The sequence below is a fragment of the Sapajus apella genome, unplaced genomic scaffold, assembly GCF_009761245.1.
Source record: "Sapajus apella isolate SASKATOON/1434 unplaced genomic scaffold, GSC_monkey_1.0 scaffold4, whole genome shotgun sequence".
Lineage (NCBI taxonomy): Eukaryota > Metazoa > Chordata > Mammalia > Primates > Cebidae > Sapajus > Sapajus apella.
Genome location: NW_022436944.1, coordinates 24,722,249 through 24,735,555, shown reverse-complemented (window position 1 = coordinate 24,735,555; position 13,307 = coordinate 24,722,249). Strand labels below are relative to the sequence as shown.

General features: G+C 37.8%; 1 protein-coding gene across 9 annotated transcripts in view; it reads right to left on the bottom strand.

Annotated features, from left to right (window-relative positions):
- Positions 1-1,396: 1,396 nt before the first annotated feature.
- XRN1 (5'-3' exoribonuclease 1) overlaps positions 1,397-13,307 on the bottom strand; it is a 134,318-nt gene continuing 122,407 nt past the window's right edge. For 7 of the 9 annotated variants that reach the window (XM_032264387.1, XM_032264410.1, XM_032264439.1 and 4 more), the window contains 3 exons: positions 7,949-7,987; positions 7,414-7,574; positions 1,397-6,593 (listed from right to left, as the gene is read on the bottom strand). In XM_032264387.1, the coding sequence (XP_032120278.1) occupies positions 6,291-6,593; positions 7,414-7,574; positions 7,949-7,987 (503 nt within the window). In that variant the 3' untranslated portion in view covers positions 1,397-6,290. The remainder of the gene's footprint in view (positions 6,594-7,413; positions 7,575-7,948; positions 7,988-13,307) is intronic. The other 2 variants (XM_032264391.1, XM_032264430.1) reach the window with 2 other exon arrangements.

Below are 13,307 nucleotides of genomic sequence, written 5' to 3'. Positions count from 1 at the left end.
CCAGGTTGGTCTCGATCTCTTGACCTCGTGATCCACCCGCCTCGGCCTCCCAAAGTGCTGGGATTACAGGCGTGAGCCACTGCGCCTGGCCTAAGAATGCTTTCTAACTTGTCTTTAACCTATAGTGAACATACACTAGCTGTCTGGTTAGTTTACCTTTAATCAATGAAATAACACAGAGCATCTGCTTGTTAAACTTATCACTGGAATGTAAAGAATAAATACGTGAGTCAGAGTCTGCTCTGGACACTCAGCTGAGAATGCTGTGAGCCCCCTGAGCCCATCTTTTGCACTCTATCTCTGTGTCTGTTTCTTCTCCACAGCCAAGCTGGTCTTGGCAGAAAGGAAGTCATTATATGAAAAAGATACTTGCAGATGCATGTTTGTAGCAGCACATTTCACAATTGCAGAGACATGGAACTGGGTTGGGCATGGTGGTTCACGCCTGTAATCCCAGCACTTTGGGAGGCCAAGGTGGGTGGGTCACCTGAAGTCAGGAGTTGGAGACCAGCCTGGCCAACATGGTGAAACCCCATCTCTACTAAAAATACAAAAATTGGCTGGGTGTGGTGGCACGTACCTGTAATCCTTGCTACTCAGGAGGCTGAGGCAGGAGAATTGCTTAAACCTGGGAGATGGAAGTTGCAGTGAGCTGAGATTGTGCCACTGCACTCCAGCCTGGGTGATACAATTGAAAACTCCATCTCAAAAAAAAAAAAAGTGTGGAATGAACCGAAATGTCCATCAATCAACGAGTGAATAAAGAAACTGTGGTGCATGTGTGAGTGTCTGTGTGTGTGTGTATATATATATATATATATATATGGTAGAATACTACTCAGCTATAAAAAGCAATGAATTAATGGCATTTGCAGTGACCTGGAGGAGAATGGAGACTATGATTCTAAGTGAAGTAATGCAGGAATGAAAACCCAAACATTATGTTCTCATAAGTGGGAGCTAAGCTATGAGGATGCAAACATGTAAGAATGACACCGTGGACTTTGGGGCTCGGAGAGAAATGGTGGGAAGGGGGCAAGGGATAAGAGACTACAAATTGCGTGCCGTGTACACTGCTAAGGTGATGGGTGAACCAAAATCTCACAAATCACCACAAAAGGACTTACTCATGTAATTAAACACCACCTGTTCCCCAATAACCTCTGGAAATAAAAAATAATATAAAAAAATTAGCCGGGTATGGTGGCATGTGTCTGTTGTCCCAAATACTCAAAAGCCTGAGGCATGAGAATCGCTTGAACATGAGAGGCAGAGGCTGGAGGGAGCTGAGATCTTTAGCCTGGGCAACAGAGCAACACACCATCTCAAAAACAAGCAAAAAGACTAATGTTTCTACTTTTGATATCAGCATAGTAATAAAAGAACAAACAGCTTATAAAATCATTCTCAAGTCTTTAATTAAAATCCATAGAGCATTTAACACGAACAGATGTTTAAATTCTTTCAGTGACTCTCATATTTTAAAATCCTTCACACAGCATCGTGAGGCTAACTTCATGCTAGAAATCTACAGGTAACTATATAACACCACAAAAATACATTGGGAGTCCATTCCAATGCAAGTTTACAACACTTTAATTGGCAAACAATGTAAAGATATTTAAAAACAAAAATTACAAAATGAGCACATAAAAGTCTTCCCTTTTGAATTTTTAATAAAATACTTCTCTGTATAAGATCTAATGAAAAATTCCAGTTACATATAAAATAGTTATGTGAGAAATCAATTAAGAGATGCATCTCTATACGTATGAATTACACTTTTGTTTAAATGAACAAAATGTTGAACACTTTGATGACACAGCACACCATCTATTACTCATATTAAAACAGATGAAAATACTCAAAGAAGCAGTTGGATACAGGCAAAAGAAAATATGATACTTAAGGCTGAAATTTAAAAAAATCCAAAAAACAAAACAACCTCCCCATTCTCCACCAAACCCTTATAAGAAAAGGAATGAGAGAACATTAAGCAAACTGTCGACCAAATTCTCATTCTTATTATTTAATGAGAAACAGCATGAGACTTTTGGCTTCAAATTACTAAAACAGCTACAAAACTTCCTCGGCCTGGACAACTGAACAGCATACCAACTACTGAAATAACCAAGAGCAATTGGTGTACTGCTGGAGGAAAAAACAAAGACAAACTTTTTACAGGTTTAACTTTGTAAAAACACGTATCTTTTGGAAACCATAGTCTCCTTCACAAATTGCACTTAAGATGGCTGAATGCATTGTGAGCAAGGCATTATTATTGTTTCACTGACACACACACAAAAGCAGCTACAGACAGTTGACATTTTGGACTATTAAAACTATTTTATACATGTTTTTCTTCTCTAAGAAAAGGATCTATGATGTTTGTGAAACTTAACAGCCTGCCTGTCTGCTCTGCCATATTTCTGGAGACCTGATGCTGGTTTGGTATTGTTTCTGTGATGGAGAAGCTTGACGGAAATATGAAAAAAGTCAGTCCGAACGATACTAATTTCTTGAATTTTAAGCTTTTCTTGACTACGAAAGGAAGCTCCTGCAAAATTGATGGTTTCACTGGCAAAGCTTACAAAATGTACATAATGAGCACTACCAGTTTGAGTACTATGATTTTTCTCTAGAAAAATGACAAGTAAATTTCTTTAATTGATTTTTAAAGATAGAGAAGGCCTTTCACAGCCTCTTCTCTACAATAAATTATCTTTTACAGTAAAAACACAATTTGGAAGCAACATGGTACTAAGAAACAGAAAGCAGGCTCACAAGGCTGAGAAATTGTACAGTTGCTTTAAAAAAAGTGTTCTAAATAATGGGGAGAAGTGTAACAGAATTAACTTCAGTGGAGATCTGCACAGTTCTATTTCATATATAAGGTAAAAATTAACTACTATGAACGGTTACAACTAACAGAAAAAGAACCGATAAATAAAAAGTGAGTAAGAAAGACCCTACAGTTTACCTATTATCCTTGAGCTAGAAAGATATAGTACGGTCCAAAAATGCAGTGACTGGGTATGTCTTATTTAACTGTTTTCCTTCTTCCATCTGCCTCCCTCTCTCTGCCTCCTCTCATTTAAACAAAGAATCCAGGTTAGTTTGGAAGTACCAATCTCAAATGAAAGCAGAAACCTGATCATAGAAAAGAAACAATGAAAAACTTGCATCAACAGTTCTTCATCCTTCCCACCAATTGGGGGAAAAAAACCCTTCAATCTTTATTAGTTACCCCTTTGAAAAGCAAGAATCTTAAATTGAAACCAAGGTTCAGTAGAGGTGACTAATTTTTTTGTGCAACTGAGTCTTAGATGTTTAAGACTTTAGTCTATATAATGTTTAAATCAATTAATACATCAGTCAAATTCTAACACTGAGGCAATTATTAGGTAATGCAGGAAAATGTGAAAAGAAACGGGACTGGAAGGAGCAATCTTTAAAATTAAGTTGCTCAAAAAAGAAAAAAACGTATTGATCAGAAATATTTAGAAATAATGTTTCAGTTAAGAGAGGAAGGCTTAAATAGATTTAAGTACTCTAGTTATGTGGAAACAAAGGAATTTGGGGAATTTGTCCTGTGCCCTACAGTCTAAGTCCTCAGAAGATTTAAGCTGAAAGAGCATATTTTTAAACTTTGGAGGTGGTCTTAGTCTACCCTATCTCAAAGAGAAAATTTTAAGTTTCTTGAAGTCCAACTGCTTTTCAGATATACTCTTAGGGTCCAGGCATATCAACGGATCCAGCTTCCTCAAGATCATGATGGGGCAGAAATGGCCTCTGCCTCTTACATCCTCCATATGGAGGGCACATCTCCCATTGACCTTCGGCCCACACTTGGAATAGGTCTACAAGGGGAAAAAAATACAGAATGCCCGACCGCTATCCAGCCATTAGGGAGCTCTGTCGTATCTTAATCTCTTTTCAGTTCTGATCTTTAGAATAATAATGTTAAAAAAAAAAAAGTAAAAAAAATAAAACTTTTTTTTTAAGACAGAGTCTCGCTCTGCTGCCCAGGCTCTGAGTACAGTGGTGCAATCTCAGCTCACCGCAACCTCTGCCTCCCGGGCTCACGTGACTCTTCTGCCTCAGCCTCCCCAGTAGCTGGGATTACAGGTGCCCGCCATCACACCTGGCTAATTTTTGTATTTTCAGTAGAGATGGGCCTTCGCCATGTTGGCCAGGCTTGTATGGATGGAATTCCTGACCTCAAGTGATCTGCCGGCCTTGGCCTCCCAAAGTGCTGGGATTACAGGTGAGAGCCACTGCGCCTGGCCGGAAAATAAAACTCTTTTACTGCCTATCTGTATAGAATTGTCAGCTTGCTGTGCTCAAATACTGGGTAAGTATCCTTATGGGTTTAGTGGGACGATGTTTACTAAAATTTCCCTTTGAAGTTTTCAGAAGATGGCAGGTGCTGCTTCTTCTATGTTGTAGAACAGATGTGGGCTGCATGCTATTTATATAACTGTCACACAGGAATAATGAATGAATCAATTTCTCATTGATGGAGTTTGTACAGTTGAGGTGAAACATTACACACTTTCAAAGTAGGAACAGGTTAATATAACATTACAATTTAACTTTTCTTTGTATTACCATAATAGGTGTTTCCTTTAAAAACAGAGTTAATGAGGCAATAACGATAAACACTGAGGACTGCTTGAGCCTCATTATGCAAGATCCCACTACAGATAAACAAGAAAATGTTGGGAACTAATATTATCTGAACATCTGAATTTCATGTAAATGACAGAAAATAAAATCATGGAAACTCATACGACTGATAAATGACAGATAATGAATATTTCTCTCTTATACTGAAGGCACTGCTAATATACAAATAACCTACTAACATTTAAACTCTGAAATCAGCAGTTAGTGAAAGGAGTCCATTTAGTTTAATACCAGCATTTTGAAAAGCAAGTAAGACTACTTTGAGTCATGGCAGAGTTTTCAATGAGCTAAATGAAAATCAGATAGAACAACAAGCTGCTCCATATAAAGATTGTGGTTCCTACTTTTAAAAAAGTATGCTATAACTTACTTCCTTAAAAATATAGGCATATCACAAAAACTAAAGAATAAATATATAATATATATATATCAAAACATAGGCCCTGCTGAGAAATCTTCATAAATTCTAAAATAATTTCAACGGTTACAGCATGAACCACACATTCACATATGACATGCAAAGAGAGAATCCTAGCATCATTGAACAGTTTAGCATAAAGCTAAAAATACAGAATTAGAATGAAATAGGCAGTAAATAATGTATATCACAAACTGATGACTGTGTCTCCTATATCATAGCACACCTTGGAACTTAAAAAACAATGAGAATTTCTTCAACCCCAAGAAGCACTACGTATCGACCAACTATGAAGCTCTCATAAAATGTCAAGTAAGCAAATAAAAAGCTATACAAAATAATATAATTTATTTTAATTAACTTGACTAATATTTCATATTTTATTAGAAGATTAATTTGTAATCATTGTACCCTGTAGATTTTGAAACAATTTTATTAGAAATTACTAATGCTGGTTCTTGAATAATCTAAAAAATTGTACTTACTCAAATTCAGAACGCTATTTATAGTTCTAAGCAGTTATATGAAATATTCTGATTAGTATTCTAAAGTTGCTTTGGTACAAAATTTAGAATAAAGCAAAACTGGCAGCACCACAACAAATGTGATCCTTTCACAGCAGGTCTAAAGGACCATCAGAGACAACGAAGCGTAAGTTAAAATACACATAAATAAGAGCCATTCTCCTGACAATTGTCTTACATAATTAAAAAGAGAAATAAAATCTGCATTCAGTAAGTTATACTGGAGGCCCAAATTTCATGCTCCGTGTAATTATTCCTCAATGATAGTGTAAAAAATGCTTATTATTGCTAACTGATGCCTAATTCATAGTTCAGGATGCTTTAATGGTGAGGCCAATGATTAGAGTGGTTCATTTTAATATTTAGTCCACTGATGCTATAATATTATTTTAATACAAGGTTTAATTTAGTCTTTTTTTTTTTTTTACAGATTTATTGAGGTATAATTGACGTACAACAAATTGTACATACTTAAAGTGCACAATTTGATACAGTCTTTTAAACAGCATGAAAAGTGCCTAATAACTTAAAAATGAAAAAATTTCAATTTACACATATTATTTTAAAATAGTACATTCTAATTTTTATGAGATACAGATATGGATTTGTAAAAAGGTAGATGGAAAGAGAAAAAATTAACCTAATTCCAAAAGCCAAATTTATTCAGAAGGTTTAGAAACACCAAAATTGACAGCCAGTTTTCTTGATTTTCTTCTTGAAGAAGAGCTTGGTGTTGGCTTATGGTGAGATACACTACGGCCTTGAGAGGCAGTTTCAACTTGAAAAGAAGATGCAGGTTGAGCAATCTGAGAGGGCTTTAAAGAAGCTGATGAGCTCTCCTGTGGACTTACTTTGACAGTATTGGAAGAACCTGGCTGGCTAGTCTGAACAGGAGTGGCTTGAGAACACTGGGCCTCCTTATTCTCAAAGTTCTTTTTGTTTGCAACCCTTTTTTTAGTAACCTGTTAGGAATAAAAGCATCAATAATAAAATGCAGGCAAAAAAAATAGCTAGTGTTGGAAATTACCATAAACCATGCATGCTGTTAGTATTTGTCAATCACAGCTGATCTGTGACTTCCACTTATAATTTCCAAGGAAGACTTCAGTAATTCAAAGAACTTAGTTACAATAAAAATATTTAAAATTCTTGGGCTGGGCACAGTGTGCTCACAGCTGTAATCCTAGCACTTTGGGAGGCTGAGGCTGATAGATTGCTTGAGATCAGGAGTTCGAGACCTGCCTGGGCAATATGGCAAAACCCCATCTCTGCAAAAAAATTACAAAAACTAGAACAGGCATGGTGGCACATGCCTGTAGTGTCAGGTACTTGGGAGTCTAAGGTGGGAGGATCACTTGAGCCCAGGAGGTTGAGGCTGCAGGGATCTGAGATTGTACATGCACTACACTCCAGCCAGGGATACAGAGTGAGATCCTGTCTCCAAAAAATTAATTAATTAATAAAAAAAAAAAAAAAACAACAAATAAATACAATTCTCCATAGGTTAAATATTTAAAAAATACTTGTGATTTTATTTATATTCCTTATTTTAATCAATCTGTATTAGAATGGCATATTATTCCTTGGTACAATTATCATTTATTAGAACACAAAATCAGAGAGTAAGGACAGGTCAGACTTGTCAACCATTGCCTTCTTACTACCCATACTAGTACTGAACTTCCAGCTGGCACTAAGTCAACTGAATAAAAAAATGTTTATCAATAGTCTTTCGGCATTAAACAAGTAATTCTCTTTAAAATATTATTTTTTTTTTCTCACCTGCAGAGGTATAAACTGATTGTGCACACCCCCTGGCATTCCCCCAGCCACAGGCATGGTCCCAGAATATAAAGTATGATGGAACGGCTTCCCAGGAACTGGCACTGGTGGTCCCCATGGCACTGAGCCAAAGAGATGAGATGATGAAGGCATTATATTAGCTGTAGAAAATCAAGAAAAAATTTTCTTTTAGTGAAATCATATCATCAAGGCTCTGAAATTTGAGACCTCCTTCTGCTAGCCTTTTTGGGCTTTTTTTTTCCCCTTTGACAAAAGGCCTACACTTAACTTATAATTACTCTTCCTTACAACATTCAACCTGAGGGATCCCTTCCTAGGACCATGCGGACTATCTACAGAAATGAATTTATCATCACACTGGCCTACAAAGGAGAGTAATACTAGTAATACCACATGCTGATACAAATTTTAGGAATATTTGCAGTGACATTTCTAAAAATAATAAAAGGGTCAAGAAACTGTCCCTTGGGAGAGAAAAGCTTGGGCACAAAGAGAGAAATCTTAAGGATCTCACCTGCCCCCAATGATAAGTTGCTTCCATAGTGATCCCAGCCTACAAAAAACCCAAAAAACCTCAAGTCCTGAAATCTTATCACTTTCATATGACAGGCAGAATCTTTCTTTTCTCTATTTTAATATTTGTAAGTCAAGGAATTTTTTCATTAACATTGTGTTTCTTATTAAAAATGTATTCAACCAGTGGGTTCTAAACCTAATTTGTATATCTGAGTCACTTGAGATTATGAAATCCAGATTCCTGGGCAGGGCCTCAGGCCTAGTAAGCCAGACTCTGAGGGGCCCTGGAGTTTGTATTAAGCTCCAGAGGTGATTCTTATGCAGACAGCCTGTACCAGTGCAGCATTTGAAAACTACTATATTAAACAGTGACAATCAAGACACCAGCACACTGCCACTGAAGAAGGTATATACTATGTTCAAATCTTTGTATAGAGATAAAAAAGCAGCCAGACCTGTACCATACTATACCTTAATTAAAATTCAGCTACTTAACACATTTTTGGATCAGGAGAGAAGAATCATATTTCAGTGTTATGAAATATAGATACATAAATTCTAAGAGGAAGAAAACTTTTAATATGAAAAACACTAATAAGATTCAGAAAATTAGGCCAGGTGCACTCATGCCTGTAATCCCAGCACTTTGGGATGCCAGGCATGGTGTGTGCCTGTGGTCCCAGTGACTCGGGAGGCTCATGTGCAAGGATCGCTTGAACCTGGGAGGCAGAGGTTGCAGTGAGCCAAGATCGTGTCACTGCACTCTAACTTGGGTGACAGAGTCAGGCCTTGTCTCAAAAAAGAAAAGAAAGGTAGAAAATTAGGTCTTGAAACTATCTACAAGCAACTTTGGTGGGAGTCACAATGCTAAGAAGGTTCATTTAAAAGATGCTATGCTAATCTTATAATGGCCAACTCTGTAATTTCCCCAAGAAATCATTGTTATAAATATGAAATACATATTCCTCAACTGGGGCACTTTATATCATAAAAATTGTTTTATACCATAAAATAGAAACATACAAAATAACTTTAAAATATTAATCTAATGCTTAAGATGTTCTCTGCTGATTAACCTTCAAATCTCTTGGTATTTATATTTTAACTGGAATATTTGGAGAACACCTTTATAGGACCAAAAGCATTCCAATTATAACCTTATAATTATTTGTAGATATGAATAAACTAATTGTCATGAAAAGTTTAAAACAGCAGTAATAAATGGGGATAACAATCATTCCTTTTAAAAATATATTATCATAAGACAAATTCTTTTTTAGAGAAGTCTGTGTGCAAATTTTTAGGTACTCTACACATACTAATTACTTAAAATTAATCTATACATAGCTACTGTATTCATTCTTGAATGTGAAGCAGCAGCAGTCAAATTAGACTTTACAAGTTATGGTGATACTACTATACTGAGCTATATAAAAGCATCAGATTCATTATGTTGTGAAAACTTTATGACTAAAACATTGTTGGCCGGGCCCAGTGGCTCATGCCTATAATCCCGGCACTTTGGGAGGCCAAGGCCGGCAGATCACTTGAGTCCAGGAGTTTGGGACCAGCCAGAACAACATGGTGAAAACCCCGTCTCTACAAAAAGATATAAAAATTAGCCAGGTGTGATGGCATGTGCTGTAGTCCCAGCCACTTGGGAGGGAGAGGCAGGAAGATCAACTGAACCCAAGGAGGTCAAGGCTGTAGTAAGCCCTGATCATGCCACTGCACTCCAGCCTGGGCGACAGAGTGAGACTCTGTCTCAAAAAAAAAAAAAAAAATTTAAGTCTGTTGTGGTGGTGTCCTTTTTTTTTTTTTTTTTGTTTGAGGCAGGGTCTTACTCCGTTACCTAGGATGGAATGCAGTGGCACAATCTTGGCTTACTGCGGCCTCTGCCTCACAGGCTCAACTGATCTTCCTGCCTCAGTCTCCCGAGTAGCTGAACTACAGGTACCTGCCACCATGCTTAATTTTTTCTCTTTTTTGTACTGACAAAATATAGAGTTGAACTCATGGCTCTAGTGATCCTCCCATCTAAACCTCTCAAAGTGCTAGGAATACAGGCATGAGCCACAACACCCAGCTGTTTGTTTTCAAAGCCCATGCTTTTGTTACTGTACTGCACTGGGATTCCTTTGACTGTATGAACAATGTTTTGTTTTGGTTTGGTTTGGGTTTTTGGGGCTTTTCTTGAGACAGGCCTTTCAAAGTGCTGGGATTACAGACGTGAGCCATAACACCTGGCTCAGACTTGGATTTTGAATACCAGTTCTGCAGGCGTGAGCCACTATACCCGGCTCAGACTTGGATTTTGAATACCAGAATGCTAAATTACATTTAAAAAAAAATCAAAATACTACATATACATTGTACTAAAAAAGATTTTCTTTTTTTTGAGACAGTCTAGCTCTGTCACCCAGGCTGGAGTATAGTGAAGTGATTGTGGCTCACTGCAACCTCAGCCTCCTGGATTCAAGCAATTCTCCTGCCTCAGCCTCCTGAGTAGCTGGGACTACAGGTATGTGCCACCATACCCACCCAACTAATTTTCGCATTTTCGTATTTTTAACAACAGAGATGGGGTTTTGCCATGTTGGTCAGGCTGGTCTCGAACTCCTGACCTTAAGTGGTCCGCCTGCTTTGGCCTCCCAAAGTGCTGGGATTACAGGTGTAAGCCACCGCACCTGGCATAAAAAAGATTTTCAACAGAAAACAGCAGACATCTGTTCCACTCCAGGTTTAACTGTTTTAGATATTTATTTCCACACTGTTCAATAATTTGCTTATGTTACTTGTCAAAAATTTATTAACTTTAGGCATTTTTAGATCTACTGACTTCCTATTTAAATATATCAAAATTCAGTTTTTTTGCATTGCCCCTCACTATTTACCCTGTACCCCCAATGTAAGTATATTACATCATTTGTTTAAATATACAAGCAGTGTTATCCATTTGTGATATGTGGCTATGTAAATATTATCAGTGCAGAGTCAAACTGGGTAATCTGATTATGTTTCTTTTCTTTTTTTTTTTTTTTTTTGAGGTGGAGTCTCGCTCCGTTGCTGAGGCTGAGGTGCAGTGGTGTTATCTCGGCTCACTGCAACTTCCACCTCCCACGTTCAAGCAATTCTCCTGCCTCAACCTCCCGAGTAGCTGGGATTACAGGTGTGCACCACCATGCCTGGCTAATTTTTTTGTATTTTTAGTAGACAAGGGGTTTCACCATGTTGGTCAGGCTGGTCTCAAACTCCTGACCTCGTGATCTGCCCGCCTCAGCCTCCCAAACTGCTGGGATTACAGGTGTGAGTCACTGTGCCCAGCCAATGTTTCTTTTCTTGTAAAACCTTTTGTTTTTACTTGAGTTAGTAATTAATTTTCTTTTTTTTTTTTTAGAGAAAGGTCTCATTCTGTCACCCAGGCTGGGGTGCAGTGGCACAATCACAGCTCACTGCAGCCTTGACCTCCCAGGCTTAAGTGATCCTCCTGCCTCAGCCTCCCAAGTAGCTGGGACTACAGTTGCATGCCACCGTGCTTGGCTACTTTTGTATTTTTTGTAGACATGCGGTTTTACCATTTTGCCCAGGCTGTTTCACCATGTTGCCTACTCTAATAATTATTTTTTAAAAGTTTAGTCCTGCTCTTATCAATTCTACTACTCTTATCAATTCAAACTACTGCTCTGTTTTGTTGGAGCATATAATTCAGTAAGTTCTTAAGAAAGGGTAAGCAAGGCATGATGGCTCATGCTTGTAATCTTGGCATTTTCGTTTTTTTTTTTTGAGACAGAGTTTCGCTCTTGTTACCCAGGCTGGAGTGCAATGGTGCGATCTTGGCTCACCGCAACCTCCGCCTCCCGGGTTCAGGCAATTCTCCTGCCTCAGCCTCCTGAGTAGCTGGGATTACAGGCACGTGCCACCATGCCCAGCTAATGTTTTGTAGTTTTAGTAGAGACGGGGTTTCACCATGTTGACCAGGATGGTCTCGATCTCTTGACCTCGTGATCCACCCGCCTCGGCCTCCCAAAGTGCTGGGATTACAGGCTTGAGCCACCGCGCCCGGCCCAATCCTGGCATTTTCGAAGGCCGAAGTGGGAGGATTGCTTGAGCCCAGGATTTTGGCTTGGACAACATAGTGAGACGTTGTCACTTCAAAGGAAAAAAAAAAAAGGTGCATAAGAAATAAATTTGCTGCATAGGAATCAAATTATTTTCTGTGTGCAAAGAAAAGAAAAAAAAAAAAAAAAAATTGCATATCTGAAAATGTCTTTATTTCTACTGAACACTACATACAAGGTCTGGCAGAGAATACCTCAAAAAACCCTGAGGCAGAATGAGTTTCATCCTAATACAGTGAAATTTGGATGAAACTCATTCTGCCTCAGGGTTTTCAGGTATTCAATGCTTTCTGGCTTCTAGGCACTGTTCAATAGTGCAGTACCATTCTAATTCTTGACCTTTTATATGTACTGTATTTCCTCTCTTCTCTGAATGTCTTAGGACCATCTTTTTATCATTAGCATTCAGAATCTGAAGATAAGCTGTGTCTTTATTCACTGTGCTTAACATTTTGTGGCTCTTTTAGTTTAGAGATGCACAGTTTTGTTTTAGAAAACTTTCTTTTTTTCTTTTTGACCCTTAATCTCCTTTCCCTAATCACGGATCTCTTTTTCTGGAACTCCAATAAGGTGGGAGCTGGATCTGTGCCCTAAATCTGTGTTCTTTTTTTTACAGCTTTTATCTTCTTTGGCTTTACTAGAACTTTATCTACTAAATTTTAAAATCTTACTTGTTCTCTAATTATTCTTTTTTCATTGAATCTTGTTCTTATTTTTTGGTTGCAATACTGTTTTATTTCACTAAAGATATTAATTATAGCTGTCTTTGCAGTTTTCTTATTTCCTACATTATCTCTGTTTCCAGGTCCTTTTCATTTCTTATTTTAACTTTCTTTCATTTTACAGATTTTCCTTTTCACGGTCTAGTATTTATACATATTAAAGAGGGAGACATTACGGCTGTGATGAGAAGCAGTGTCTATGTGGGGAAGGAGAAGGGCTAGGCCACTAGATGATTTGAGGGCTTTACTCTAGGATGACTGGTTAGTGAGCTAGGCTTTTGGTTGGGACACTCTCTAAAACTTAGTAGGTCTTTTCCTTGGAGGTCAATAAATTTTTGATAAATTTATTTTATAAAAGAAACATCCAGCTGGGTGTGGCGGCTCACGTCTGTAATCCAAGTACTTTGGGGGCCAAGGCGGGTGGATCACCTGAGGTCGGGTGATCAGACCAGCCTGACCAACATGGTGAAACCCCGTCGTAAAAAAAAAAAAAAAAAAAAGAAAAAGGAAACATTCT